The 27,152-nt window shown below is 63.0% G+C and overlaps 1 protein-coding gene across 6 annotated transcripts; it reads left to right on the top strand.

Annotated features, from left to right (window-relative positions):
* The first annotated feature begins 1,659 nt into the window (after window positions 1-1,659).
* SLCO4A1 (solute carrier organic anion transporter family member 4A1) lies at window positions 1,660-26,164 on the top strand. Of its 6 annotated transcripts, XR_014235491.1 has the most exons (14): window positions 1,661-1,795; window positions 13,240-14,069; window positions 15,050-15,140; window positions 16,165-16,286; window positions 16,684-16,795; window positions 19,762-19,916; window positions 21,252-21,447; window positions 22,400-22,565; window positions 22,667-22,839; window positions 23,086-23,150; window positions 23,538-23,686; window positions 24,601-24,679; window positions 24,996-25,787; window positions 25,876-26,164. XR_014235491.1 is itself a non-coding variant. In XM_082359442.1 (13 exons), exons 1-13 carry the CDS (start codon window positions 1,725-1,727, stop codon window positions 25,304-25,306), a joined length of 2,520 nt encoding a protein of 839 aa, XP_082215568.1. In that variant the 5' UTR covers window positions 1,661-1,724; the 3' UTR covers window positions 25,307-26,164. The 6 variants fall into 6 exon arrangements, 5 of the variants coding, with proteins under 5 accessions (XP_082215572.1, XP_082215568.1, XP_082215571.1 ...); XM_082359442.1 differs by having other exon boundaries at window positions 24,996-26,164; XM_082359443.1 differs by lacking the exon at window positions 1,661-1,795 and adding an exon at window positions 2,171-2,774 and having other exon boundaries at window positions 24,996-26,164.
* Window positions 26,165-27,152: the final 988 nt, after the last annotated feature.

Below are 27,152 nucleotides of genomic sequence, written 5' to 3'. Positions count from 1 at the left end.
GGAGCTCACTACCTACAAAAGGCATCTCCATTCGGCTCTCCTGGGAAATGCTGCTCCCAGCAGTTTCCACACTGAGCCCAGGTCTGCAGGGCAGCTCAATTCCCTGTCCTCATGGGAAATCTTCATGGAGCGGGCACCCGTCCACTCCCAGCAGCCTCCTCTGCCAGGCAGAACGGCCGACTCCCCAGAAGTTCTTCATCCCCTTGGAGGGAACTTCTCCAACCAGGAACAACAGTTGCTGGTTTTCTACTCTTAAAGGGTAGTGCCAGGAGCGGGGACCAGTCTTCTAGGAGTAACTGGACCTCGCCCCAGCTTCCAGGAGTGGAGGCATGGAGGCGGCCGGGAGCCCTGCAGACATCACCAGGGACTCCCAGGACCAGATGTGAGTGGGCAAAAGCCCAGCACCGAAGGAAGAGCATTTCACAAATAACTGTGTGAACGGGACATTCTCCCATAAGCCCCAGCACCTCCTTCTCTGGCTCTGGCTCCCCACCCCCGCACAGGAAGAGGCCAGCCTCTTGTATCTCCTTTGTGGTTCCATGGGCTTTACCAGGCTAAGGTCACACTGGTCATTACTCCCTTACCCAACTTATCTCAGGATTCAAATACACAAACACACACACACACACGGTTGACTTTTGTAGGCTTTTTAAAATAAATTGATTTTAAGGAAAGTAAAAAGGAAAAATTGTGGAGTGTTATTGTGGTCAGCTATTAATATTTCACTTCTTGGCAGCTCTTATGAGCCCTTACATGGGCCAACCTCTGGCCCTGTTTTATTTCATTCAATGTTTTCAACAGCCCTTTAAGGAAGCTCCATCATCACTCCTCTTTCACAGATGAGGAAACTGAGGCTCAGAGGAATTAAGCACTGTGTTCAAGGTCACACAGCAGGAATATTGGGAGGATTCAAACAGGCCCCCCTGTTGAGGGCAGTGTGTCTGGTGCCTCCCCCTCTCCTGACATCAGCGCTGACGTCAAAAGAGGATCGTTTTACTGAAAAGGCAACAGACGGAAAACAGTGGATTCCCCAGGGAAAGGTGCTGGCCTCACCATGCGCCCAGGGCACGTCCCCAAACCCGCATTCCCAACCCCCACGGGCGCCGGGGCCCACCAGAGGGGCTGCTCCCAGGTGGGCGTCCCAGCCCGGACCTGGGTCCAGACCACTCCTGCGCCTCTGCCCCGGCCCCCACCTGGCCACAGGTGGCCTTGCCGAAGGGGTAGTGCGGGAAACTCTCTCCCTCCCACGTCCTCTCCCAAGGTCTCGGCCCTACACGCCCTGCTTCAATTCCGAGTCATTTCGAAACTGAGTAGTCGCGCGGCCTGGGGAGCACACTTCACCGCTCGGCTCTCGGTTTCCCAGCCTGTAGCTCGGAGATCGGGGTCTCTTGGGGTTGGGAGGGATTACTCAGCGAAGGCGCGCGCCGGCGCCCGTGCGGCGGCGTCCTGGGGGATGGAGGGGCGTCCCAGCCCCCGCCCCTCCTCCCTTCGCCCCGTCCGGTCTCGCGCCCCCTCCTCCCTGCTCCAGCCCCGGGCCGGGCCCCGCCCCTCGCCAGCTCCCTCCCCAGCCGCGCACTCAGGCCTCTGTCACCTCTCGGTGGGCGGGCCCGGGGGCGCGGTGGGGGGGTGGGGGCGGCCCCAGCCCGCTCGGCACAGCCATTGGCCGGAGTAGGTGAGGCCGGGCAGCCTCCTCCCCTCGGCGGGGCGGGCCCGGGAGGGGATGAATGAAGCCGGAGTGGGCGCTGAGCGGCAGCCAGAGCTTGGTTCGCAGCGCGGCGGCTGGGCCCTCTGGACGGTGAGTGCTTGCGGCAGCGTGGGCCGCGGAGGGTCAGGGCACCTTCGTGGGCGCGCCGCCCAGGTGCGCCGGGCCCAGACCTGCTGATGTCAGGAGCGCGGCAGGTGCCCTCAGACGTTGGGTGGGGACCAGGGGATCGGGGAGGCCGCGCGGGGCGGGACTCGGGGCGCCGGCAGTGCGCCCCAAGCCCCTCCGCGGCCGGGAGGGCGGGACCGAGCGCGGACCCGCACCCCACAGCCCGCCTGCCTCCAGGGAATCGGCTGCACAATGCGCCCCCTCTAGCTGCCGGCTCCCCAGGCGGGGAGCTTCCGAGGAGGCGGGCCGAGGGGGAGGGGATGGATGGTGGTTGGGGTTAGGCGGGGATGGAGGGAGCGGCCAGGGCTAGTGGCCGGGGCAGGTGGCCGGGCGCGCACGCGGGCGCAGGCCACGAGAGTCGCACCAGGGACAGATGAGCCTCCCGGAGCTGCAGGCTTGCGGCGGGGCCCCCACCTGCGGCGGGTGCCGCTGCCGCTGAGTCAAGGAGGAAATCGTCTTGAACAGAAGTTTCTCGCGGGCGGCAGGGCTTTGTTCGCGCCAGCCGCGCTCCAGACACCTCGGGGAGGGGAGCGCGGGCGGAGCCGGCCCCGCGGGCCGAGCTACTGGGTGGGCGCGAGGGACTGGTCCCAGCCTGGGCGATACGGGCCACGCCCCTGTCCCCGCCCCGCTACGCGAGGTCCCCGCGTCCGGCGCAGAGCCGGCACTGGAAGACCGGGCGCCCCTGGGTGCAGGCCGAGGCTGAGGGAGGATGGAAACGAGGGGCCCACCCTCCGCACCCAGTGGGCACGCTTGGCTCCGGACGGGAAAACCTAGGCAGGTGCTGAGATTTCCAAACCGGAGGAGCAAGCCTGGGTGGTGTGGAATCCGGTGGGGAGAAGCCCATCAGGCAGTGGGGTCCAGGCCCCATCCCCCATGTGGGTGCCTGGAGGCTCCTGCTGCCAAGGTCAGACTTGGTGATGGGGCCTGTTTCTGTCTGGAGCCGCTAGGAGCTGCAGTAGTTTTCCACAGTGAAGGAACCAGCTTCCTAGTGGCCGCTTTTCGCGGTGCTTTGGGGAACTTGGGTTTCCTCTGTCTAATCAGAAACTGGCTCCAGGGAGCTGGTGGGGCGGTGAACCGTGAGCATGGTGGTGCTGTGAGGTTTTCTCTGTGCAGCCTGGGGCAGATGGACTTCAGAGGAGAGAAAGCACTTGGTTTTAGCCGGGTTGGAGGGTGAATCTAACACCGGCAGTAATCACAATGACCTCAGGCGTCTTTGTTGGTCACTTAGAATGTGCAGGCCCTGTGCTGCGTGCTTTGAGCATCAGCTCATTGAATCCTTACCACCACCCACGAGGGAGCTACTATCGCTCCCATTCCACAGATGAGTAAACTGAGGCACTTGTCCAAAGTCACACAGGCAGAACGTGGTGGAGAGGTTTGAATCACATTTGTGTGATTCCAGACGTTTTACAGCTCTGTTCCTGGGGGAGAAGGAAGCCCAGGAGGGCCGGTCCTGACACAGAGCAGGGTGTCTTTTGCTGCCCACCAAAAGATGAACGGCACCTAAGGGGACAAGAGCATTTGGCCAGGATAGTCCAGGCCTGTGGGATGCAGGGAGGATGCCTCTGGGCCTCCACAGCCCAGCTTTCCCACGTGCTGCTGGAGGGAGGGAAGGGAGAGGCCTCTTGGTTGGACCCCCGCACCCCTGACTGCCCTGAATCAGGACCCGTCCTGCTGGGCAGGGCTGGCAGATATTGCCTGGAAATTCTTCGCAGGGCTGCTTCCCTCCCGGGTGGCTATGACCTAATCCTGGTTCCTTGGGTGTAGTCCCTGCAGCAGGTGCTGGGCAGATCCCAACCACGCCCTTCCCCGCAGCCGTGGTGAGGTGGCTGGGAGCCTGGAGGTCAGGATGAGGGCCGTGTGAACGAGGATGAGGGCCGTGTGAACGAGGATGAGGGCCGCGTGAATGAGGTCTTGGGGCTGGCATCTGGTCCTGTTTGAGTGCCCGATTCCGAGCACCTCGACTTGGAGAGCCAGCAGGTAGTGGGACAGAGCCTGGTACTCTCGGTCTGGATGGAGCTGTGCCAGTGCAGAGGGCCCGGCAGGGGACCCGGAGGACTCACCCTGGCCACACTCCCGCTTCCTCCGTTGTCTCCTCCAACTGGGGAGTGGACAGAGACCACGCCGATATTCCCTCCCGAGCCTCCCATCCTCGGGCGTGGCAAAGAGCCCACTGCCCGCTTATGGGGGGACATATGCAATAATCCTCAGGACTCTTGGCCGCTTTTGTTCCTGGACATTCAGCTGCTGTGTGGCCTCGGTGTGGTCGTGGTGGGCATGGGCGTCCACATCAGGGCAGGACCCCCGTCTTCACCACGGCAGGTAATCGGACAGGCCTGCCGGGATCCTGCCCCAGCAGCGGGAGGGGGGGCCCCAGCTCAGGCCTCAGGGCTAGCCAGGCCCTGCCGCGGGGGACGGGGACCAGCCTGAGTGCCGCCCGCGGGGCCCGGGCTGTGTCTCCTGCGGCTGCTTATGGGGACTCTTCCTGCCGCTGCCCCGGCTCAGCCTTCAGCCCGCTGCCCTCAGACATCCCTGTTGCCCTTGGCCACGGCGCAGCCCCCTTCCCGCAGCATTACCCAGAATTAGCCTCTTGGACCACATTTCCAGGGGTGGGGAGGTGCATTCACAAACCACGTGTCCCTTACGAGAGCTGCTCACTCACGGTGCGGCCGGTGCGGCCACTGAGGTCCAAGCACCAGGCCGGCTGGGTCCGCTTATCTGGGTTCAGAGTCGCGGGCTCCCAGGCTGGGGGTTTGCAGCAGGCCCTCTCCGCCCACGCTGCCGGGCACCACACAAGCACCCTCACCACGGGGGCCGCCTTTCCTCTGTGGCTTTTTTATCCAGCAAGCCTTGGGAGTACCGGAGGCATTGCCCCTCCACCCAAAACACAGAAGGCTCAGGATCGCTGGGCTGAGGGCAACGCCCCCTTCCCACCCCAGCTTGCTCGGGGCCCTGCCTCTCGGCAGATGCCGTGGGCCTGGTACTTGGACCCAAGGGCCTAAGAGGCCACCTGGGAGTGGCAGAGTCCAGCCTGCGCCAGGGCAGGCCCCTCATGTGGACGGAACCTTCCCCGGCACCCCCAAACCCGTGAGGGCCTCTGCAGGTCTGCTCACCCCACGCTCCCACACGCCGGGCTCGGGCCGTGGAGGCAGGGTGGAAGTAGGGACACCCACGCTGAGACAGCAGGACACTCCCTGAGGGACGGGTCTTTCCTGGTCTCCCTCAGACAGTCCTGCATTGTGGCCTCCATGCAAAGCAGCCAGCTTCCTGCCCACTCAACTGTGTGTGGCCATCAGGTATGCAAATTAGGGTGCGCCAGCCCTGCAGTGGCCGCCCAGGTCCTGCCATCCGGTGCTTGCTCCATAAATAGCTTTGAGTCTCATCTTCAGGAATTGAAGACCCCCTCCACTCACCCACTCGGAGGACGAGAGAGCAGGTTGAGTTTGGGAGGCGAGGGAGACAGCTGCCTGCAGGGTCCCAGGGGTCGTGGGGTACTGAAGGTGCAGGGATGGGAGGCGGGGAGGCAGGAGCACGGCCGAGGGGGCCGTGTGACTGTGGCTGGCGGCCTCGGGGCGATCAGGTCGAGGCATCTGCTGGCTGGAGCGTGAGGCAGAGGAGAAATGAAACCTGTGGCTCTTCCCTGGCTGCCAAGCTCCCAGCGTGGCCAGGACAGAGCCCGGGAGCACCCCTGGCGTGGGGACGGGCCCCACCTGGCTCACCCTCAGCCTCAGGCCCCCCTGGGGCATTTGCTCCAGCTGTAGCCAGACTGTCCCGCGAGAACCCAGGCCGAGGAGGCCCAGGGGCCCAGGGGCCGCCACCTGAGGCTTAACATGTTACTCTGGGTAGTCCTGCGCCCTTCCCACCCGCTACGCTTTGTGGACAGCCTTCAACTAGGAGAGAAGTAAATGGCTGCATCAGACCCGAGGAAAGAAGCAGGCAGAGCCAAGCATGTGAATATGAAAACCATCTCAGTCCTTGACTGACACCAGGATCTCAGTTCTCACAGATGGAGCTACGGCGAGCCACCCAAGTGGGCGCCACTGACCTCCTACAGTACAGCTGTCGGGGGGAGCTCGTGAGGCTGCGAGGAGGAGGGGGAGGCAAAGTGGGGGAGGGGGCCTGGAGTTCCTCGGCACAGACACCTCTGGGCTCAGCTGATGGGCCAGGCCAGCTTGGGAGTCAGAAGAAACCTGTGGTTTCCTGCTAAGATCGCCGTGCACACACACAAAAGTACGCTCACATGTGTGCACACACGTACACACCCTCACTCGCCCAGCTGAAGCCCCAGGTGCAGAGCTGCTGGCCTGAGGCCCCCGGGTACACATTATTCTCCCTGCCGATCAGCCTGCCTAGTCCCGCAGGCTCTGACTCGCCCCAGGGGACAGGGAAGGAAGGCCTCTGGCAGTGGGGCATACTCCCACGGTCCCCTCCATCTGCATCTGGCCTGCTGCCGCCTGGCCAGGGACAGGCCGGGAGGGTGGGACAAGATTCCCCCTTGAGAGGGGGCTCCCTGGGGAGAGCTGCGCGCCCCCTGCGTAGCCGAGGAGGACAGCCTCTTCCCTGTACAAGGAGGGGATTCTCCAAGGCCAGGAGAGCTGTCAAAGGCTTCATCAGAGCTGTTCCCGGCCTCAGACGTCTTTCCATGAGAGTGAAGGCAGCAGAACAGCAGGGAGGGCCTGCCTGAGGGTTGAGCGGGTGCTCCAGGGCCGCCAGCCCCCTGCTGCCCCAGTTTGGGGGTCACGTGGCCGGAGCACCCCGGAGACTTTGTCCTAGGGCAGCGGTCCAGCACAGGGCCGGGGGGAGGGGCCCGGCTCGGGGGTGAAAGTTACATCCCTAACGTGGGTGCGCCCGTGGTGGGGGATTTCACGGGTGTGCCGTGCGCAGGAGGGGGCTCCGCTGAGCCAGGCCCGTGGGACGCGTGTCGACGTGATGGTGGCAGCGCCCCGTCAGGTGCCCTGCCCTGCAGACCGGCTCCTGGGCCGTTGTCGGCTCCAAGCTGTGTGTGTCTTGCTGCCACCGGCTCTCGGCAGCTTGTGCTGTTTGGATTTGCCGCTGGGACAGTTTGCTGCTGGCTCGGGACAGCCTTGGGTGTGGTGGCTGTGAGCTCCTGTGGACAGGACGGTGTCCCGCGGTCCCCAAACCCGCCGCCCAGCACAGGCCTCGCACAAGCAGGTGTCGGCACAGGACTACCTGCTGCATGAGTCAGGGGTCTCCGGAGAAACCCAGCCAATAGCAGACAGGTCGCTATAAAAAGAGACTAATTATAGGCACTCAGCCCACGTGACTTGGTAAGATACGTGGTCGGCAAGCTGCAGACCCAGCAGAGGTGAAGTCGTGTTTGGCGTCTGAAAGTCGGCAGCCTCAAGACCCAGAAAGAGCCATGATGTTTCCGTGTGAGTGAAGGCAGGGAAAAGCCGTGTCCCAGTTCAAAGGCAGCCCTGCAGGGCAATTCAGGGAAGGATCAGCCTTTCCGTTCTATTCAGTCCTTCAACTGATTGGATGAGGCCCACGGGCTCTACATATACCGATTCAAATGCTAATTGAGGGCTTCCCCGGTGGCGCAGTGGTTGAGAATCCGCCTGCCAATGCAGGGGACACGGGTTCGAGCCCTGGTCCGGGAAGATCCCACATGCCGCGGAGCAACTAAGCCCGTGCACCACAACTACTGAACCCACGTGCACCACAACTACTGAACCCACGTGCCACAACTACTGAGCCCACGTGCCACAACTACTGAAGCCTGTGCGCCTAGAGCCCGTGCTCCGCAACGAGAGAAGCCACGGCAATGAGAAGCCTGCGCACCGTAACCAAGAGTAGCCCCCGCTCACAACTAGAGAAAATCCCGCGCGCAGCAACGAAGATGCAACGCAGACAAAAATAAATAAAATTAATTTTTTAAAAAAATGCTAATTGATTCCAGAAATGCCCTCACAGCTGCACCTGGAATGTTTACCCAATGTCTGGGCACCCTGGGACCCACCAAACTGACAGGTAGAATCTACAATCATTCTGTTCTTGGCTCTGAGATCATGGACCGGGCTCCAGACGCTGAGGCACGGGCTCCGCGGAGGGGAGGGAGGAGAGGCTGGCATTTAGGTGGCGTCGGGGTCTCTCAGGTGAGGATACCTGTGCACTGGACCTGGGATGCTGGTGGGAGCTGGCCCGTCCTTCCTGTGGTGCAGTCTCCACCCAGCTTGGCTGCAGTCACCAGGGCCCCGCTCAACCATCAGCCAAGCCTGAGAATTCAGGTCCCGGAAGAGGCGCCACACCTTGGATCAGGCCTCAGCAGCAGGTGGGAAGCAGATACACTTTTTTGCTAAAACAGTTTCCAAGCGGAGAGAAACCGTAGGCCACGTGCACACACTCACAGTGCCCAGAAGAGGAATCGGTGGGGAGGCCTGACTTCCTCCCCAAGCCCAGCTGTGGTGTCCACTCCTTGGGGGAGCCAGCTGGCCTCTAAGTGGTGCTGCCACTGGACTCTGCAGCCCCTGTCACCCTCCCACCAGCTTGACCACAGGGACCTGAGACAGAGAAACAAAAGGCAACGGCCTCGGGGCCACCAGCCTGGCCTTAATGGGGGTTGGCCACCTGCAGGGAGTCACCAGCCGTGAAGTCACCGTCTCCTGGCTGAGCCCCGCGGGGGGTCAACTCTGGCCATCTCACAAGCATGTCCAGGAAAGAAATCACCCTGAGTGGCCTGGGTCGCACCCCCAGGCCACAGCAGCGCTGTCGTGAGGGCGCTGATGAGCGGGAGACCGAGACGGAGCAGCTGGCCGTGCCCACACAGCCCACAGCTGAGTCTGCGTCCTGGGCTCAACCACGCTGGCTGAGACGCCCTCGTGCTGGAGCTGGCGGCTCCTGCAGGCCTGTTTATGCAGCAGACCTTTGCCGTGAGATTCAGCCCTCGAGCTGCACATACAGCAAAGTGTCCTTTAAGTCCGGGGCAGGCGTCAACATGACCGTCTGTGTCCATTTCTGGAGCTGTCTCCTGACACCGTGCACGCCCAGCATGTGTCGCCCGGACACAGCCGCGTGAGATCTGGGTACGAACTCAGGAATCTCCCCCTGAAGACCCGAGAACGTGGGACCGTCCTCGTGGCTGTGAGATTCCAGGTGTCACACAGCCCCGGACCCAGGATCCGGCGCTGCCTGCCGACGGAGGGGACATTCCAGACACGCTGGCTCCACGTCGCAGGTGTTTCTGTCTGCCCTCTCCGCCCCCGCACCTCACACCTTAGCGCCTGCGTCATGGGAGGGCCCGGCCTCCTTTCTGATCAAGACGCTGCTGATAAGGGTGAACGCCTTCCGACGGGAACACAGCAGGGGGAGCAGAGTCTGGGCTTAGTCAGAGATTGGATAGACGCCGTCATCGCGCTGCCTCGAAGGGGGGCGGGGGCGCGCGGTCTGCACTCAGCCTGCTGTGTCCTGGCCACCACAGCCGCTCTTGACGGACCCGGGGAGGAGACCCCGGGGCTGCCCACCCGAGTGGCGCCGTTTACTTCCCATCCCGTGCGGGTGGTGACCACCACCGGTCGCCTGGCTGATGTCTAAAATGGGATTTTCAGTCTGTGACTCAACAAGCAAGCGATGTGCATGATTGCAGGTTGACTTTACGTGTTTATGTCAGAGATCAGAGCTCTTAGCTCAGGGAAACTTTACGCTGACGTGGAGCTGTCTGGGCCACACACCACTGGCATTGGAGTCTTGTTAAGGGCTTTATTTTCAAATAGAAAGGACTCTGTTTCTTCATGACCGTTCCTAGTCGCGATAGCTCCGCGATCTGGCCGCCTCCTGAGCCCTGCTGGGGGCCCGATCCTTCCCGTTCCGGCCCCTGCATTCCTCTTTGCGGGGGATCGGCGGGACGGTTGAACAAGCTCAGAGCTGGGGGGAGGCGGTTCTGCAGGTCCCTCCTAGGAAGGCCCACCCACCAATAATAATTCCCCAGCCCAGTGCTGACCGTCCACCCCCACAGGCCGCCGGACCAACCTCTCAGAGCAGCCGCTGCCCCTCGGCCCGCTTGGACGCCTTCCCTTCGGGTCCATCCCAGCTGGGAAGGGGTCCAGGGCCCTGCTGGTTATGTGCGTGCGTTCATGTGTTTCCGTGTGGAAGGTGTGTGCACAGATGGGTGTGTGTGTGTGTGCACATTGTGGAGGAATGCACCCCCACAGCACAAACACGCAGCCGCCTCTGGGCAAGGCCGAGCTTTTTCCGCGTTTCTGTTTCGGGAGCCCGTCTGAGCCGCGGGGCTGGTGGGAAGCAGCGCTGTGCCGTCTCGGGGCTCACGCTTGTCACCGTCTACGCTGTTCCACGGCGGCCCAAGTGCCTACAGTACCTGCTCTGGGAGCAGGTGCGTGGCTTTCTGTCCCTCCAGGAGGCTTGGCGATCCTTCACGCGGCGGGAACTTTGCTCCTTCCGTGGGCACCCTCCTAGCCTGCGTGAGCACCCTCCTAGCCCGCGTGAGCGAGCCTGGCGTGCCAGGGTGCACGGAGGAGGCGGTGGCTCTGTAGGTACAGCCCTGGACGTGGTCGCGGGCCCTGGGGAGTGACTCCTGCCCACACTCGGCCTCGAGATCTGGCTGCTGATCACCTGGCAGTGCCAGTTTCCAGAGCAAAGAGCTGGCCCCGTGTGTCAATGCCGCACAGTTGGTCGTGGTTCTTTGAATAAGACGTTGGCGAGGACAGCCAACGCGCTCGTGGGCTCTGAAGCCGGGCCACGTGGTCTCGTCCTAACCGGCCCTGGATGGCTGTGTGGCCTTGGGGAAACTGCTGACTCCTCTGGGCCCACTTCCCTTTCCTGTAAGATGGGCTGTGCGTGGAGCTCAGACTCCGCCGGGAAGTGGGATGCTGCAGTGTCTTACGGCATTTGCGCCCACGGCCTGGCCCCAGGGAAGGCCGGAGAGGAGGCGGGGGTGAGGCTACAATTAGCTAAGACGGCGCGGCTGAGGAGCAGGCAGAGGTCTGGCAGAAAGACCTGGCGCCCCAGCCTCAACGCACTGGGTGCGAGGGGACCGGGAGAGGCGGTGCTCCCAGACCCCCCAACGCAAAACTGCCTCCCAGACCCGGGTGTGGTCCCACCACGGCCCACTCCCCTCACCCTGGACTGCTTCCCAGTTTGCAAGGTTAACACAAGATAAAGCCAATCTTTTGTTTAAAAACAGGCCTAACCTGGCGGTCCAGTGGTTAGGACTCTGAGCTCCCTTGCAGGGGGCACAGATTCGATCCTTGGTCGGGAACTAAGATCCCGCATGCCGCGTGGCGCGGCCGAAAAACAAAAAACAAGACAAAACAAAACAAGCAAACAAACGAAAACCAGCCCTCAGAAGCCAAAAACCTGCCGTCGCAAGGGCTGAAGGCTCTGTCTGTGGCCAGGATGGCTGGAAAGTCCTCTTTGCTCTCTGCCAGCAGGGCCCATGCCAGGCGCATCTCCCCCAGAGGCACTCCCGATGTTCCTGCCCCGCCCCGCCGCCCAGGAGACTCGGTGGTACCGCCCTCTGCGCTCACCGCTGGGCTCACGTCCTGTTCTGAGTGTCTGTGAGACTCCACCTCCCTCCAGGCCTGCGGTCTCCTGAAAACCGGGCCTCCTCGGGGGCTGCGTGAGTGTCCTGTAATGAAGAACCACAAACCGGGGGCTTAAAAGAACAGAACTCTATTCCCCGCCCAGTTCTGGAGGCCAAGAGTCTGAAGGCAGGGTGGGGGCAGGGCTGCCCTTCCTCTGGAGGCTCCGGGGGAGGGTCCTTCCCGCCCCTTCCAGCTTCCCCCAGGCGTCCTTGGCTTGTGGTCTCATCACTGCAGTTTCTGCTTCCGCCATCGCGTGGCTTCTCTAATAAGGACACTGTCGCTGGATTTGGGGCCTCCCCAAGCCAGGAGGACCTCATCTCAAATCACCGATCACATCTGCAAAGACACTTTTTCCAAATAAGGTCATGCTCAGGGTCGGGAGGATGTATCTTTTCGGGCCGGGGGTGGGGAACCACCATCCTGCCCCTCCGCGTCCCCAGCTCGGGGCCCAGCAGAGTGGGGCTCTGTGACTAGCTGCCTGAAGGACTCGGTCCACCAAGTCTAATCTGAGACACGTCTGGGGGAAGCGTCAGCCCTCTGGGCAGCGGCCTCTCCCGACATCACTGACACCGTGCGCAGCGGGGGGTCTGAGGCCGCCTCGGGGCCCTGAGTGGCCGACAGCGGGTTCTCCCTGTGTGCCTGTCTGGGTCCAGAGTCCTTCCTTTAAAGGACAGTAGTCGTAGTGGACCAGGTCCCCCCGCCGCCGTGATCTCATTTTACCTGTCACCTCCTTAGAGGCCCCCCCCTCCAAATCACTCACATTTCAGGGAACTAGAGCTTAGGGTTCCAGCGTATCTTCTTTTGGGGACACGGTTCAGCCCATAGCGAGAGGTAACCCGATGGAAGTGTGTTGAGTTCGGCAGAAGACCCTCGCACAGGGGCCCAGGGGCTGTGGGTACAACCAAGATCAGGTGTTTCCTATCACAGCGACTGTACCTGTGCTGGCCGGTTTACTTCTGTTGGGAAAATCAGCATTTTTCCTCTTAAGATGCAGAGTGGTTGTCGCCGCCTGGGGGGTCCAGAAGGATCTGTTTACCTGGCAATAGGTCCCGCCTTTTCTCAAAGCTTGGGGGTGTTGGGGGTGTGTGGGAGCCCCGGGAACCTCGAGATGCAGCCATTTCTCAGGCCCGACTGAGCTCCGTTTGGTCCGTGGGCTGGGAGTCAAAGTGAGGGCCCAGAGAGGGCAACGGGAACAGGCCAGGCTGGGAGTTTGCAGAAAGGTGGAGTGCTGGCACAGTGGCCCTTGAACCTGTCTGCGGGGCTGCGACCTGCAGCGGTTTCAGCATCTCGAGAGACCAGCCACGGGCGAGGCCCAGCACCAGCCGACCCTCCCGCCCGGTGCCATCCCGGGGACCCGGGTGGGCCTGCCTGTACCCCCTTCCTCATTTCCCACACTCTCCACACGCTGGACGAAGTTGGATTTCCCTTTCATGCTAAAGAGCACAAGGCCAGCCGGGTGTGAGCTCAGGGAAGAATGGAGGCTGGGCTTGGAGTTGAGGGCGGGAGCGGTCAGCTGCCCCTGGCGGAGCGCACAGCTCAGGCCGGCGAGCCAAGGCCGTGGGGCAGGTGCGGGTCGGGATGGTCCAGGGGCTCACATGGCGTCTGACTCAGTCCTGCTGTGTCTCAGCTCCACTCTCAGCTCTGTGGCCTCATTCAGGCCGGGGGCTGCCCTGAGGGTGCGGGTCTGGATTCGGGGAGGGGGCTGGTCAGAAAGGCTGCCCTCACCAGGCTGGGTAGCGAACAGGCAGAGCCGTCGGTGCCCCCGGGGACAGGCGGGGGGAGGGTTCTCCTGGAGATGGATTCTTCCCGCAGATTGGACCGCCGCTGGAATTCCGCACCCACTCCCACTGCCGTCGCTGTCACGCCCTCGGAGATGCCGCAGCACTCGATGGGGGACAAGCACTTCGTCTCGATGCCGCAGCTGGTCTTCCCCGGCCCCCCGTTGGCCACCAACAGCGAGTGTGACTGCACGCCCCCCAGCAGGCGGGCGTCCCTGGGCTCGCCCCTGAGCCAGCCGCTGTGCCAGCCGCTGCCCGAGAAGCGCGGGCCCCGGGCGGCCCGGGAGGTGCGCTACGTGGCCACGGGGCGGCCAGACCAGGCCTGCGGCTGGCGGGCCTTCGCGCCCACGTGCCTGCAGGCCTTCAACACGCCCCGGGGCTTCCTGCTGTTCCTGTGCGCGGCCTCCTTCCTGCAGGGCATGACGGTGAACGGCTTCATCAACACTGTCATCACATCCATCGAGCGGCGCTACGACCTGCACAGCTACCAGAGCGGCCTCATCGCCAGCTCCTACGACGTGGCCGCCTGCCTCTGCCTCACCTTCGTTAGCTACTTCGGAGGCCACGGCCACAAGCCTCGCTGGCTGGGCTGGGGCGTGCTGGTCATGGGCGCCGGCTCGCTGGTCTTCTCACTGCCCCACTTCACCACCGGCCCCTACGAGGCGCAGGTGGACGAGGCCGTCGGAACATGCCGGGCCAACCGCAGCGTGACCTGCGGGGGCCGCACCTCTGGCCTGTCCAGCTACCAGCTGGTCTTCATGCTGGGCCAGTTCCTGCACGGCATGGGCGCCACCCCGCTCTACACGCTGGGCGTCACCTACCTGGACGAGAATGTCAAGTCCAGCTACTCGCCTGTCTACATCGGTGAGTGGGGCGGGTGTGATGGTGGTGACGCCAGCCGGCCGTCTGCTCAGAGCCCTGCCCCGTCCAAGCCCCCTACATGCATGTCCCTGTTGGCCACACGTGGCTCCAAATGGCCCCAGGTGCTCCTAGGTGAGGTGGCAGGTCGGCACAGGCCTGCGTCTCACCTGACACCACAGGTGATGGAGGTGGTGCTCGCCGGCCTCAGCCCGATCCCTGGCACGTCCCACAGGGTCTGGAGCGCGCGGACCCTCGTGGTCCCGTGGTTAGGACTCTGCGCTTCCGCTGCAGGGGGCCCAGGTTTGATCCCTGGTCGGGGAACTCAGATCCCGCGAGCCGGGCTCGGATGGTGGCTGGGCTGCAGAGCTGTGTGCTGCCACGCCGCCCCCGGGGACTGGGCCCGAGCCTCGAGCTGCCCCCGAGACCCTCTCGTTCATCTGGGGTGAGATTTCCGTGTTCCCAGCCTCAGGCCAGCCGCCTCTCCGAGTCCCTCCCGCGAGGTCAGCTCTCCCAGGGAAGGGGTCGGGGTCAGTGGAGAGCCCGCGGCCGACGCCCCGGCCCAGCCAGATTTGCTCGCTGCTCTGCTTCATTACGTCCACCTTGGGCTCTGCTCATCCGAGTCACGTAGCGGTTGCCATTCCGGGGACGGGGGGCATTTGGGACCCGGGTGAGCCTGCAGCGCTGCATGGGTGCCGCCGTCATTCTGCAAAATGAGTCTTAGGATCTTTGCTTTTTCGAGGGGGAAAGAGTCCAAATGGTGTCTATAGGGGCTTTGAGGGAAATATTTTAAAAACACCTTGAAAGGTTGACACCAGCCGATACCAGACACAGTGGAGACTGTGCAACGAAACCCCCAGTTTAAAGGAGTTCATGCCTGGGGGTAGGGGTGGAGGTGCAGAAATGCAAGGGGGCTTGTCTTAGGTGGGCCGGAGGGGTGGCACAGAGGGTGCAGCAGGTCCCTGACGCCTCTGCTTCCCTTCCAGCCATCTTCTACACCGCGGCCATCCTCGGCCCCGCAGCCGGCTACCTGGTCGGAGGTGCCCTGCTGAATATTTACACCGAAATAGGCCACCGGTGAGTGACCTGGGCCCACAGAGAAGACGCCCACTCTTGGTGCAGGAGGATGGTGGCCCAGGTGGGGGAGGTCCAGGCCGACCTTGCTCTGGTGGACCTGGGAGTCTGGGCAGCTTGGAGAGTGTGGCCTGAGGGAGGGGACAGCATGGATGGACGGCCTCCCGAAGCTGGAAGGGACCAGGCCGCAATTGCTCCAATGCCCTTTGCGGAACCAAGAGGGGATTTCCTGCCGCCACTGGGAGGTTCTTTTTTTGTGGGGGGTGGTCTACACCAAACAATTCTCCAGTGCTCTCCGGACACCAGCTGGGTGTCCCCAGTTCACCTCAATCTGACACTGACTTCCCGGAGTCAGTTCAGACCCCACAGGTGAGCGAGAGCACCCACGCTTCAGACGCCAGCCGCGGTGGTGGCTCCCGGTTACCCACGCTTCTGTCCAACTTGGCTGCAAATCGGAGGGTCCCAGGACCCCTCCTTCTAGTAATTTGCTAGAATGGCTCACAGAACTCAGGAAAGCACAGCACTGGCTCAGTCACCAGTTTATTCCCCAGAATACAACTCGGGGGCAGCCGGCTGGCCTCTGCCAGCCCCTTGTCTCCTGTCCACCTGGCTGCCCAGCCCAGGGTTCTTTCCCATGTACCTTTGAATTTAAAGGTGCACTTGTGTGCAGATGGGGGTCGCAGGCAAGCCCCCTGAGCTTCACGAGGCCAGGGCACCAGCCACCCACCCTCTGCCCTGCCCCTCCTGGGCCCCCAGCCCCTGTGGCCTCGTCGGGAGGCAGGCTCGCAGGCCCCAGAGGAAGGGGTGGACCTGGGCAGGGTCCCCTGGTGCATGCCCACCTCCTGTCCATCCCGATGCCCTCCGTCCACTGCTGGTCCCAGACCGGGGGTGGTGAGGCATCAGGGCGGGGGCCTCAAGCAGAGCCTTTGGTCTCCGCCTCTCACTGACCAGCAAGCAGGAGATCGCCCAGCGTGTGTGCCCTAGACGCTGTGAGCACAACGCTGACCCCACGTGTCTCTTCCCGCAGGACGGAGCTGACCACCGAGAGCCCGCTGTGGGTCGGCGCCTGGTGGGTGGGCTTCCTGGGCACTGGAGCTGCCGCCTTCCTCATCGCCGTGCCCATCCTCGGCTACCCGCGGCAGCTGCCAGGTGGGTGCTTCCTGCAGAAGGATACCCCATGCCCTGCTCCTCCTCGCCAGGAGCGGTGGGGCCGGATCGTCATCCTCTGGGTGGGTGCTGCCATCCGGCAGGGCGGCCCGGCCTGTGTGCTGCCTCCACCCCTGCGGCCTCTGCCCGCTGGGGGACCACGGAAGAGGCTTGTTTCAACGGGGGATGGGCACTCCTTTCAATACCTTCCGTCTCCCTCTGGTCCCAGATTGGGCCCGTGGGCTCTCTCCCACCTCCCCATCCCTGCCACCCGTCACCATGGTGCATCCGTACGAGATGTCTGTCTGGGCGCCCTCATCCACCGGCTGGTCCCACACCCAGGAGCAGGGGCATAGGGGCCTTTGGTCTCTGCCCCTCACAGATGTTCACATCCTTCCAGGCTCCCAGCGCTACGTGGTCATGAGAGCATCTGAAACACACCAGTTAAAGGACAGCAGCCACAGGGTGACCAGCAACCCTGACTTCGGGAAAACCATCAGAGACCTGCCTCTGTAAGGACCTTGGGGGGCCTCTCGTCTGTGTCTGTGTGTCCTGAAGACCCTTTAGGGTCCTACACATGCTGGGTCTTGACCCTAAGCTAGGAGAGTCCTGTGACCCCTCCAGGGCCACATGGGGAGCCCACAGCCCCTAAACCTCCTTCTGACCCAACAATCTTCGGGGCTTAGCTCCAAAACTTGGGCTAAGAGATGAAGGAGCAGCGGACAGAGCCTGCTGTCTTGGAGGCACCAAGGGCCGGTTCCGACGGAAGGGCCGGGGCCTCAGCCTCATGGTGCCCACCCCCCAATTCCCGGGCCTGTGGGGACCCAGGGACATGCACGCAGGGACCCGTCTGCGCTCCCACACGGCAGGCTCTGGGGGCTGTGCCTGACGCCTCATGGTCACGGAGTGAATCCCTGACGCTCGGCGAGTTGCCCCACAGCGAGCTTGTCCACGGTCCCCAGGGAAGCAACTGACCGCCTCCCACAAGATCATTCCCCAGGAGTCACCCCTCCACCCCGTTCTCTGACCATTTCATGGGGAGTCACCTGCACGTGCCCACAGGGCTCCAAGGAGGGGACCATCCAGCTCCCCGTCCTCTGCCCTGCGGCCGCCACTCCTCTCGGGCAGCGACTGCTTGTTTATCTTGTACTTGACCTGGTCTTACTTTGCTGTCTTCACACACTGTTGGGACAAACAGAGCCTGGGCTGCCGGGGCCTCAGAGGGACAGCGTGGGGCTGGGGCTCCTGGCCGGCCAGCGCCCCTCATCAAGGCATTCCACGGGGGGCTCTCCTGGGCAGGGGGAGGCGGCCCTCGGATGGTCACCCACCCGAGTCCTCGGCCTCACTGAGCGCCCGCCTGCCCCGCAGCTTCCTGAGCCCACGAATGTCCACGTGGCAGGTGGAGGCTGTTAGTGGCGGGAATGAGCCCCCGCCGTCTGTCTTCAACACGGGGAGGGTGACGTGGGGTCAGGGAACCCCCCCCCCGGCTACCTGTTGCCTGCTTAGACCCCCCAGAAGAGCCGCCCACCCAGGAGGCTGCCACCAAGGCCGGCAGAGCGGGCCCAGGGCCACGCTGGCCGGGGAGGCGGGATCATCCAGGCAAGGGCGGGCTCGCCCCATCCAGCCGGGGCAGGGCCACCTGCGCCCTCTGAGCCGCACTGGCACCGAGGGCGTCAACAGCTTGGTCCCCAGTGGACCCGGGGACAAAGCCCGAGATAAGGAGGTTTATGCCCAGGCTCGGTTCCCCAAACCGGTTGCTGATAGTAAAATAAATACCGGAACATGGGCCCTCTGTCAAGGTCATGACTAGCTCTCTGAGCAAATTCAACATGGGAGTTTCAGCCAAGAAACCTGCAGGCTGAGATTAAGAAATAAGGAAGTTCACATACTTCTGGGGAGAGTCACCTGCCCCTGAGCCCAGGCGAGCATCTCCAAAGCCTGGCACATCTGGGCAGGACCAGGAAGGGACTGGCCACACCCTGGGCTCCCCCCCAACACACACACACACACACGCACGCAGACGCACGCGCACACGCACGCTCACACACATGCACGCGCGCACACACACACACACACACACACACACACACACACACACACACACACACACACACACACACACACACACTCTGGTCCCGGAGAGCCCCACCAGGATGGCATTTCCTCCGCATCTTGTTTCCTTCATGGATGTGGGACTTGGGCTGTTGACCAGAAAGAAACCTTTTCAGTCCTTGAGTTTGAAAGTCAGTTTCGAAGGAATTGAGTCCCTGTCTGAAGCAGGATGGGGAAGGAGGCCGCTCTGCGGTTACCCTGAGAAGCCGCAGGGGCGGGGGGTGGGGGGCGACTCCATTAGCATCAGTTCCCTCCCAGGGCGCAAAGGCTAACTGGAGCCACCCTGCATGCTCCTACTTGGCAAAATCCAATTTATTGTTGGCCTGTGTTCTCAAAGCGAAGAACACTGGAGCGTCAAGGTGTCTGTGCTTCTTTGACACGCGCAGGGAGGCGTCGGCATTGACGGCTGGGCCGGGTGGGCGTCTCCCTCCTGGTGGAAGATGACCCGTAGGGTCGGTGGGAGCCGGTTCTCTGGGTGGGAGGCCTTAGCTGCAGACACAGAGAATGTGAGCAAAGGCAGCCGTTGTCGGAGCCGCTGTGATAGGGGTCGGACCACAGTCGTTTGTCACCAGTCTTTGCCTGCTCTTGGGTGCCCGAGATGGACCCAGGGCTCCAGGGGAAACTGTCCCCAGCCCACATCACTCACGAGTCCTGGACCTGCCATCCAGTGGCTGAGAGGGGCCAGGCCCGGGAAAGGCAGGCGGGGTGTAGAGCCGTGTGCACTGGGTTCGAGGGGGAACTCTCAGGCCAGGTCCAAGGGCCATTTCTCAGGCCCCTGGCATCACTACACCGGCCACTGCCCCCCAGGTGCACACCAAGAGAAGTCGGAGAGCCAGCCAAGCCCACGCAGGGTCTCCTTGGAGGGGCCTCTCGGTCCAAACCCTCAGGGATTTCTGTCCCTCCTTTTCACCAGCTGGCGATTGAGAAGTGGTCCCACCCCTCAGGCCCCGTTCCCCTCTCCTGGGGGCCACCCAGTCCTGGACTTGGTGACAGCCGCCTCCCCCCCAGCCTCCCGCTCCTGGCTCAGGCCCCTCTGCTGGTCCCCCCGGCTGCCCCTGGGGCAGATTCAACAGTGTCACGGTCACTCAGGGTCTCTTTCCCCACTGCAGCCGACCTCTGTGACAGCGGCTTTCACAACAAGCCACAGGCTCCGGATCCTGGCGCCAGCTCTTCCCCTGCCCCAGCCCAGCCCCACACCCACTCTCGGTTTCTCTGGAGTAAATTGGGGTGCCCCGGCCCTCCCACACCCCACTCCACCCCCCTCTCAGAACCAGGCTTTTTGTGCTCGGTTGGGAAGGGCCAGGGCTCTGGCCCACTCTGACCCTCTGTCTCTTCTCTCTGGTCTCCATTCCCCTCCCCCATCCAGTTCCATCTGGTTCCTCCTGAAGAACCCCACGTTCATCCTGCTCTGCCTGGCCGGGGCCACAGAGGCCACGCTCATCGCTGGCATGTCCACGTTTGGCCCCAAGTTCCTCGAGTCCCAGTTCAGCCTCAGTGCCTCAGAAGCTGCCACCTTGTTTGGTGAGAACGCTCCCTGAATCTTGTGGTGGTGGGGGTCCTCCATTTTTTCACTGGTTCTCAGAGACTGAGGGGCCTTTGAGAGTCTCTTCTAGAAAACCCCAGGCAGCAAGTGCTCCCCACACGGGGCGCACGTCCTGGGCATGTGGTCCCCCCAGGCAGGGACCCTGGAGCAGGTGTCTGGGCTTTTACACAACAGCTCTAATCACACTTACACAGGCTGCCGCCGCGCTGGGCAGGATGGTCCTTCCTGAGGGCAGTTTGGGAAGTGCTGAACACAGCCTGCTGACCCGTTCTCCCTGCCGCCCCCCTTGCCACCCAGAGCCTGGGCCTTTGCGTTGTCCCTGGCTTGTGGCGGAGAGGGTTTGGGTGGCAGATCCCACCGCGCTCCCTCGGGCCTGGCAGTCCCCGTGAGCCAGGCGGTGGGTGTCCTGGGGTCTCCCTGAGGCTGGAGCCCTGGGCCTGCCCGACCGGAGGCGTCTGTGGCCAGAGTGAAGGTCCTCCTCAGACACCTCCTTCTGGCCCTGTCCACGGGTAGCGCTGGGCTGGGGGGACAGCCACAGCCTCACCGAGAACCTGCCGGGCAGGAGGTGTGCGTGGGTCGATCCTGGCCGGGCGCCTCCCCCGAGGGAGGACGGTGTCAGACTGGGGGTCCCCAGTGACTAGTGCCCCAGGCTCCCCTCCTTGCCGGCCTCTTGGCTGTGACCCCACCTGCCAGAGCCCCACCCCCGCCAGCTGCTTCCCTGCCCCACAGCGGCCGACACCCCTCCTGGGACAGCCGTGTCCTCTGGGTCCCCTCCTCTGCCCCCAGAGCCGGTCTCCATCTGGGGAGACGGGCTCACCGCACCCAGGGTCTTTGAGGTCTCCTCCACCCTTGGAGAGCCCCCCTCCCATCGGCACCCCATCCCAGGGCGGGCCTGGAAGCCACGTGCCGATGAAGCCCAACTTCCTACCGAACGGCGGCCACCAGCTTCTCCAAACACCCCCTTGTGGTCGGACTCCGCAGAGGCCGTGTGGGCCAGGGGCGCGCGATTGTCCTTGGGTCTCCCCAGTGGGAGGGGCAGGGCCCAGGGGCCTCTCCTCTTCCCTCTCCTGCTCTGCCCCTGCACCCCTGGGCCTCTGAGCAGCCGGCCGGGTGGCGTCCCCAGGCTCCGAGGCCCCCTGTGAGCACCGGTCAGGGTCCTCACATTGAGTGCAGAGCCCGGTGCTGCCACGCAGATTGGGGCCGATGGCTGTGGGCCTCTGTCTCCCATCTCTAAAGCGGAGACGAGGCCCAGGGGGTTGCTGGCCCCACCCCCGTGGCTCCGGGGACGGCACCGAGCCCCTCTCTCTCCACAGGGTACCTGGTGGTGCTGGCAGGTGGCGGAGGCACGTTCCTGGGCGGCTTCTTTGTGAACAAGTGCAAGCTCCGAGGCTCAGACGTCATCAAGTTCTGCCTGCTCTGCACACTGGTCAGCCTGCTGGCCTTCTTCGTCTTCTTCATGCCCTGCCCCAACGTGCCCATGGCGGGCGTGACCGCCAGCTACAACGGGAGGTAAGGGCCAGGTGGCACCTGGGCGAGGGGAGACCTCTGCACACCTGTTGGGGGCACCAGTGGTCCCTGGGGAGGAGGAGGGGGTCGGGCGCTTGGGGTGAGGTCATCGGAGATGGTCATAACAGTAAGGATGGTGTCCTCAGCGGGGACCAATGGCCAGTCACTCACACGCGGCACCTGAGCCCCAGTCCTGTCTGTAAAACGGGACAGTCCCGGCCCCATCTCCTCTCTGCGTGTTGTCTTGGCAAGTGGCCCAGCCTCGGCTCCCGTGCGTCACTGCGTTGGGGACGTGAGGGGAACAGCCCGCTGGGGGTGATTTGGGAATAACTGAAGTAGACGCAGGCTAGCGACTGCTGGCCGGGAATTCCCCGCAGAGATGACAGTGTGAGCGCCGAGGGCAAGGATGCCATCGTACCACTGTCGGGACAGCCGGGTCGGAAACAGCCAAACTAGCCAAGAGTTGGTGCCGAGCGGAGGGCTTAGTACCGTGGAGGGGGGAGGAGTCTAGTCCTTGGGCGCCTCCAAGGTAGTGTCGAGCGGGAAAAGGAGGGAGCACAACGGCGTGCACAGCGTGCTCCGCTTGAGCGCAGAGCGGGAGAGTGTGTGTCTGTGCGGGCGCGGACAAACGATGTGTGGAACGTCCGCCCGCCTGCGCTGCAGAGCAGGGACCGGTGCCGCGGGGCGCCTCGTACCTGGCACTCAAGCGGTGTTTGCGTTTCGAGCCCTGTGGACGCACTGCCGACCCGAAACCAAGCCAGGCAGGCAGTGCGCTGCGCAGGGTTGCTTTGCTTCGCTCTGAGCACATCCAGCGATGCTAGGAGCCAAGGCGACGCGGGAAGCCCCGGTCCTCGGTGCAGCAAACCCAGCGAGTTTGGAGACCTGCAGACGTGGGCCCTCAGGGACCAGACCCCACGCTGGCCTGCACCCCACCGTCGCTCTCTCCCCCCTGCAGCCTCCTGCCCGAAGGCCACCTGGGGCTGACAGCTGCCTGCAACGCCGCCTGCGGCTGCCAGCCGGAGCACTACAGCCCCGTGTGTGGCCCCGACGGCCTCACGTACTACTCGCCCTGCCACGCGGGGTGCCCGGAGGCGGCCTCGCCTGGCCCCGGTGGCCAGAAGGTGAGTGTGGGGGGCTGCCGCCCAGGCGGTCGGTGGCGCCCGGACGCTGGGGGGCCCCCGGCCCTTCCTCCTGTAATCAGCGCTCTTGTTGCGCTCCCCAGGTGTACCGAGACTGTAGCTGTGTCCCTCAGAATTTTTCCTCTGGTTTTGGCCATGCTACCGCAGGGAAATGCACTTCAACTTGTCAGAGAAAGCCCCTCCTTCTGGTTTTCATATTCGTTGTAATTATCTTTACCTTCCTCAGCAGCATTCCTGCACTAACGGCAACTTTACGGTAAGCCCCGGCCTGGGTTCACTCTGGCCCAGAACCTTTCCCTTTGCAGCCAAGGCGGAGCTCTGCAGACCCCTGCGGGGTACGTGCCGGGCCCCCGGAAAGCTGTGGCAGGAGAGAGCTAACTGCCTCTGTGAGGTGCTTGCCACCTGGGGATGCGGCCCGGGGCTCGGCCAGGACTCGGCCGCTGGCGTGGGGTGTGACTTGGCCACGCTTCCCGGGCGTTGATGGGCCGGTTTTCCATTGCAGGTGTGTCTGTGACCGGCAGCGATCCTTCGCACTAGGGATCCAGTGGATCGTGGTTAGAACTCTAGGTACTGTGCTGTGTGAGGAAGCCATGCAAAGCTGTGGTGTGCGTTCACCGCACAAGGGCACGCGCCAGGCTGCTGTGCCTCCCAGCACGAGGCTGTGCCCACCTCGGGGAAGGGCTCCATTCCCTAACAGTCCGCTAGAGGGACCCATGGCCATGTTTTTGCCCAGAGGCCCCCATTTCTTCATTAACACGCAGGCTCCACCAGAGTCGAAGACCGTGGGGACTCTCCCGGCATGGAGGCGAGCCCCCAGAGAAAGGAACATTAAGTCCCCTTTGCACCCGCTGTGAACACCAGTGGCCGAAGTCACGTTCCTTAGAGCCCGCCTGCTCTGGGTCTCTGGACGGCCCCCCAGGGGTGTCCGGGTACTGAGTGTGCCTCTCTCCACAGGGGGCATCCCGGGCCCCATCGCCTTCGGCTGGGTGATCGACAAGGCATGCCTGCTCTGGCAGAACCAGTGCGGCCAGCAGGGCTCCTGCTTCGTGTACCAGAACTCGGCCATGAGCCAGTACCTGCTTATCGCAGGGCTGGCGTACAAGGTGAGCAGGGTGGCCTCGCCCCCAGGTGCGCTGGCGGGGGGAGGGAGTCCCAGAGTCTACTCCAAAGGACCAAGGGTCTTTTCCAACTAGCTCGGGCGTCCGGGCGTGCCACTGGGATCTTCCAACAGCTTAAACCCCCCACTGGGCGTCATCCTACAGCCCGGTTTCCAGAAGTGGGATCCTTCCCCATTTCGAGCTGTTGTTGTTGGGGACCGTGATGATGTGATGCCAGTGGCGGGAACAGTGGGACAGCAGGCCCAGGTCACAGGGGCTCACTCTCCAGGCCCCCTGCCCTCCAGGGCCCTCACCGTCCCGGCTTGGTGGTTTGCCCCTGGGCTCTGGTCAGCTAAGGCTTTGGAGAAATCAAAACTGCTCCCCCTGCAAGAGCCCGGGCAGGCCTGCTTGCTCTGGGCCGGGTCGCCTGGCTGGGTCCACAAGCAGCGCTTCTCCTTCTCCATCCTTAGTGGGTCTTGAGTTACGTCCTGCTTCTTAGCCTGACCCTCTGCTTTCAAGCTGTTAATGGAAACTTCCTGCTGTATCTCTTGGCGTATGCTACGTGGGGAGAAGCATAGTATTTATATTTTGAGTTTCCCCCCATTGGAGAAAAAGGCACACAACTTCCCAAATAAAATGAAATCCTAGGGCTGGTATATAAGAATGTCTCGGATTTCTTCTTTGGGTGGAGGGTGGACTCCAGTCCTCCAGGAGGAATGTCCCACTGGCAGAGCCTTTTCGGGAGGGGCCTCAGAGACAGAGGATTCTCAGCGACCCTTGCGTTTATCTCCCCGAAGATGAGCTTAAAAATAGCCAAGTGTGAGAAGGGATTTGCGCGGCTCTGGACAAACGGGTCAGTTCAAATAGACGTGCCCCGCGCAGAGAGCCGGCCCTTGCTTTTCTTTCTCCCTGTGTTGTAGGGTCCCTCGGCCAGAGCACCAGGCTGGACCCCGGGACGGCTGTCTGCCCAGATAGTCCCCCCGCGGCCTCGGCACAGGGGTAGGATCGGCTCCCAGAGCCAGTGCTAATGTTAGCGGGGGTGGGGGCAGCCGGGTGCACCCCCTTAAGTGCTGTCCCACTCGCTCACGGGGCCACAGAGTGGAAACAGCCTCTCGTTCCTGTGGCTTCAGGCCCATCGGCCTGGGCGGTGCTCCAGGAAACCCAGGGTTCACACGCTGAACGCATGCACCCGTGTACAGAGGCCAGCACGCGTGCCCACACTGTCATCTTCCAGGCTGTGCGTGATTCCCAGGGGCTCGCCCAGGGCCTCTGGGCGGGGGGCTCAGGAGAGGTCCAGCGGCTCCCTTCTCCCCAGGTCCTGGCCTTCGTCTTCTTCACCACTGCCTGCTTCCTGTACAAGCCCCTGTCGGGGTCTTCAGACGGCCTGGAGGCTTCTCTGCCCAGCCAGTCCTCAGCCTCCGACAACCCCACGGACCTTCAGGAAGCCCCCTCAGCCCTCCAGATCCAGAGCGACATCTGACAGCCCACCTGCCTGCCCAGGGGCACGGGCCTGCCACGGCACGTCCCAGGAACACTAATTTCTCCCCGGAAGGGGTGACCCCTCCCCAATTGATACCCAGCACTGAGGACCCTGCAAAAATCTGCCACTGGGTCTGGGGGGACTGAGCCTCAAAGGCACCGAGGAGAAAGAATGCAAGACGTCCGAATGGACACCCCTGCCCCAGCCCCCCAGACCTCGCCAGAGGGAGTGGGGTGACCAGCTCTTGGCTCGGAAGGAGTGGCCCATTTCCCGGCCGGATGCAGGGCTGCCTCCCTCTGGTCCGCTCACACTCTGGCCCTCTCCCACGGACTTAGCCAAATAGCATCCCCTGGGGCCTCAGGATCCCTCGGAAACACGAACAGCGGTGCTTCTAAAGCAACCTGCGCGATTCCTACGTAACTCCGTCAGTAGTTACGAAAAGCGCGAAACCACCTGTGGACTTCGGGGAGACACTTCCGGCATCCCTTCATCTCTCCTTTGAACGGCGGATGTTTGGAGCGGTGGCCGCCCGGCGGTTTACTCTCTTCTCTCTGGAGACGTTAAGGCCGGTGATGCTGGCGCTGTTGGAGCTGCTCCACAGAAGGGACAAAGCACCCGCCCCCGCGGGTGAGCTGGCGCTGGCGGTGCTTCTGCGCGGGTCCACCCCATCCTGCGCGCGGCCTGGCCCTGACTTCCTGTGTTTCTCCTGATGCAGAGGAGGCCAGTGGGCTGCCGTCCCCGGGGCACATCCGCGTGGACCCCTCTCCTGCGTGTGTTCTAAACCTGCTGTCACCTCCTTTCCTTGGGGTCGCACAGCCCTGCAGCAGGACGGCAGCAACTTGCATAAGGAAACACTTATTTATAGAATTTGTTTTTTACCTGATGGTGTGCTAAGCACTTGTGAATTCTACCCGGAGGGCGTCGGGACTGGCGTGGAACGTTTATTGTTGGTGTCCTCAGTTAAAACTGTGGGTATGTAAATATATTTTAATATTTAAAGCATATGTTCCTGCCCCGCGTGTTTTATTTCTACAAATCTGCAAAGTTCGGCAGTTTTGCAAATCCTCCAAGTGGGCTTTTGTGAGTTTGTTTCTCCGTGGGCTGCCCGGGGTGAGCACTCACTTGGCTGGGTTCCCCCGGTGGGCGACCCCCCACCCCTCGAAATGACCCCTCCGCAGTTGTGACCCAAGAGTCTCCTCCCTTCAGGGCCCAGCGCCCAGGTTGGTGGGGGTGGGGGGCTGGGTCCTCAGCCAGTGTCCCACTTCCTGCCACCGTCATGGAGCGCTGGGATTCGGTCAGGGTGGCCGGCGCTGCGGTCAGCATGCATGTGTGTGAACACGTGTATGCACGCAGGTGAGACCCGGCACAGGGTTACTCTTTCCCTAAATGTCCAAATGTGACAGAGCCGTGACCCGGCTGGGCCGTGACCCTGTCTGCTTCATCTCCTGAGGGCCGGAGGATAGCGACTGCGGTTCTTGGAAGAAGCAGAAGAGAAGGGATCTGGCTCGTGTCTGATATCAGAAGGTGGCTCCCCCGTTCTGGGGCCTCATGGCACAGGGCGCGTCAGGCACCTCTGCCTCCCACTCTGGGAGGGTCTGTGAAGTCCCCGGAGTCCAGGGGTGTGGACGGAATGGGCTGCTTAATTGGATCTGGGTGGGGGTCCCCCAGCACCAGCTCTGGCTGTGAGCTCCGAGCCAGCCCCCAGCCCCGCGCCGCCCAGATGGGTACCAGGGAGCCTAGAGGATCCGCAGTTGTGGCCGCAGGCACCGGGGGCAGCACAGACGCGTCCTGGGCACAGGAATCCAGGCCCACCGGCCCACCTGCCCACGTGGACCCCAGTCCCTTCCCCAGCCAGCGTCCCCTGCCCCGCAAATGCAGGCCGAAACAAAATGGGGGTCTCTCCCTTCCACTCCTCTGGGAGACGTTTCTGAGACGTGATCTGGACACCAATCCTTCCTCAAATCCTGACCCTCTATTTGCAAGGAAGCAAGG

Source organism: Balaenoptera borealis (genome assembly GCF_965194805.1).
Source record: "Balaenoptera borealis genome assembly, chromosome: 16".
In the NCBI taxonomy this organism is placed as follows: Eukaryota; Metazoa; Chordata; class Mammalia; order Artiodactyla; family Balaenopteridae; genus Balaenoptera; species Balaenoptera borealis.
Note: the sequence above shows the minus strand (reverse complement) of the source record. Positions and strands in the feature narration are given on the sequence as shown.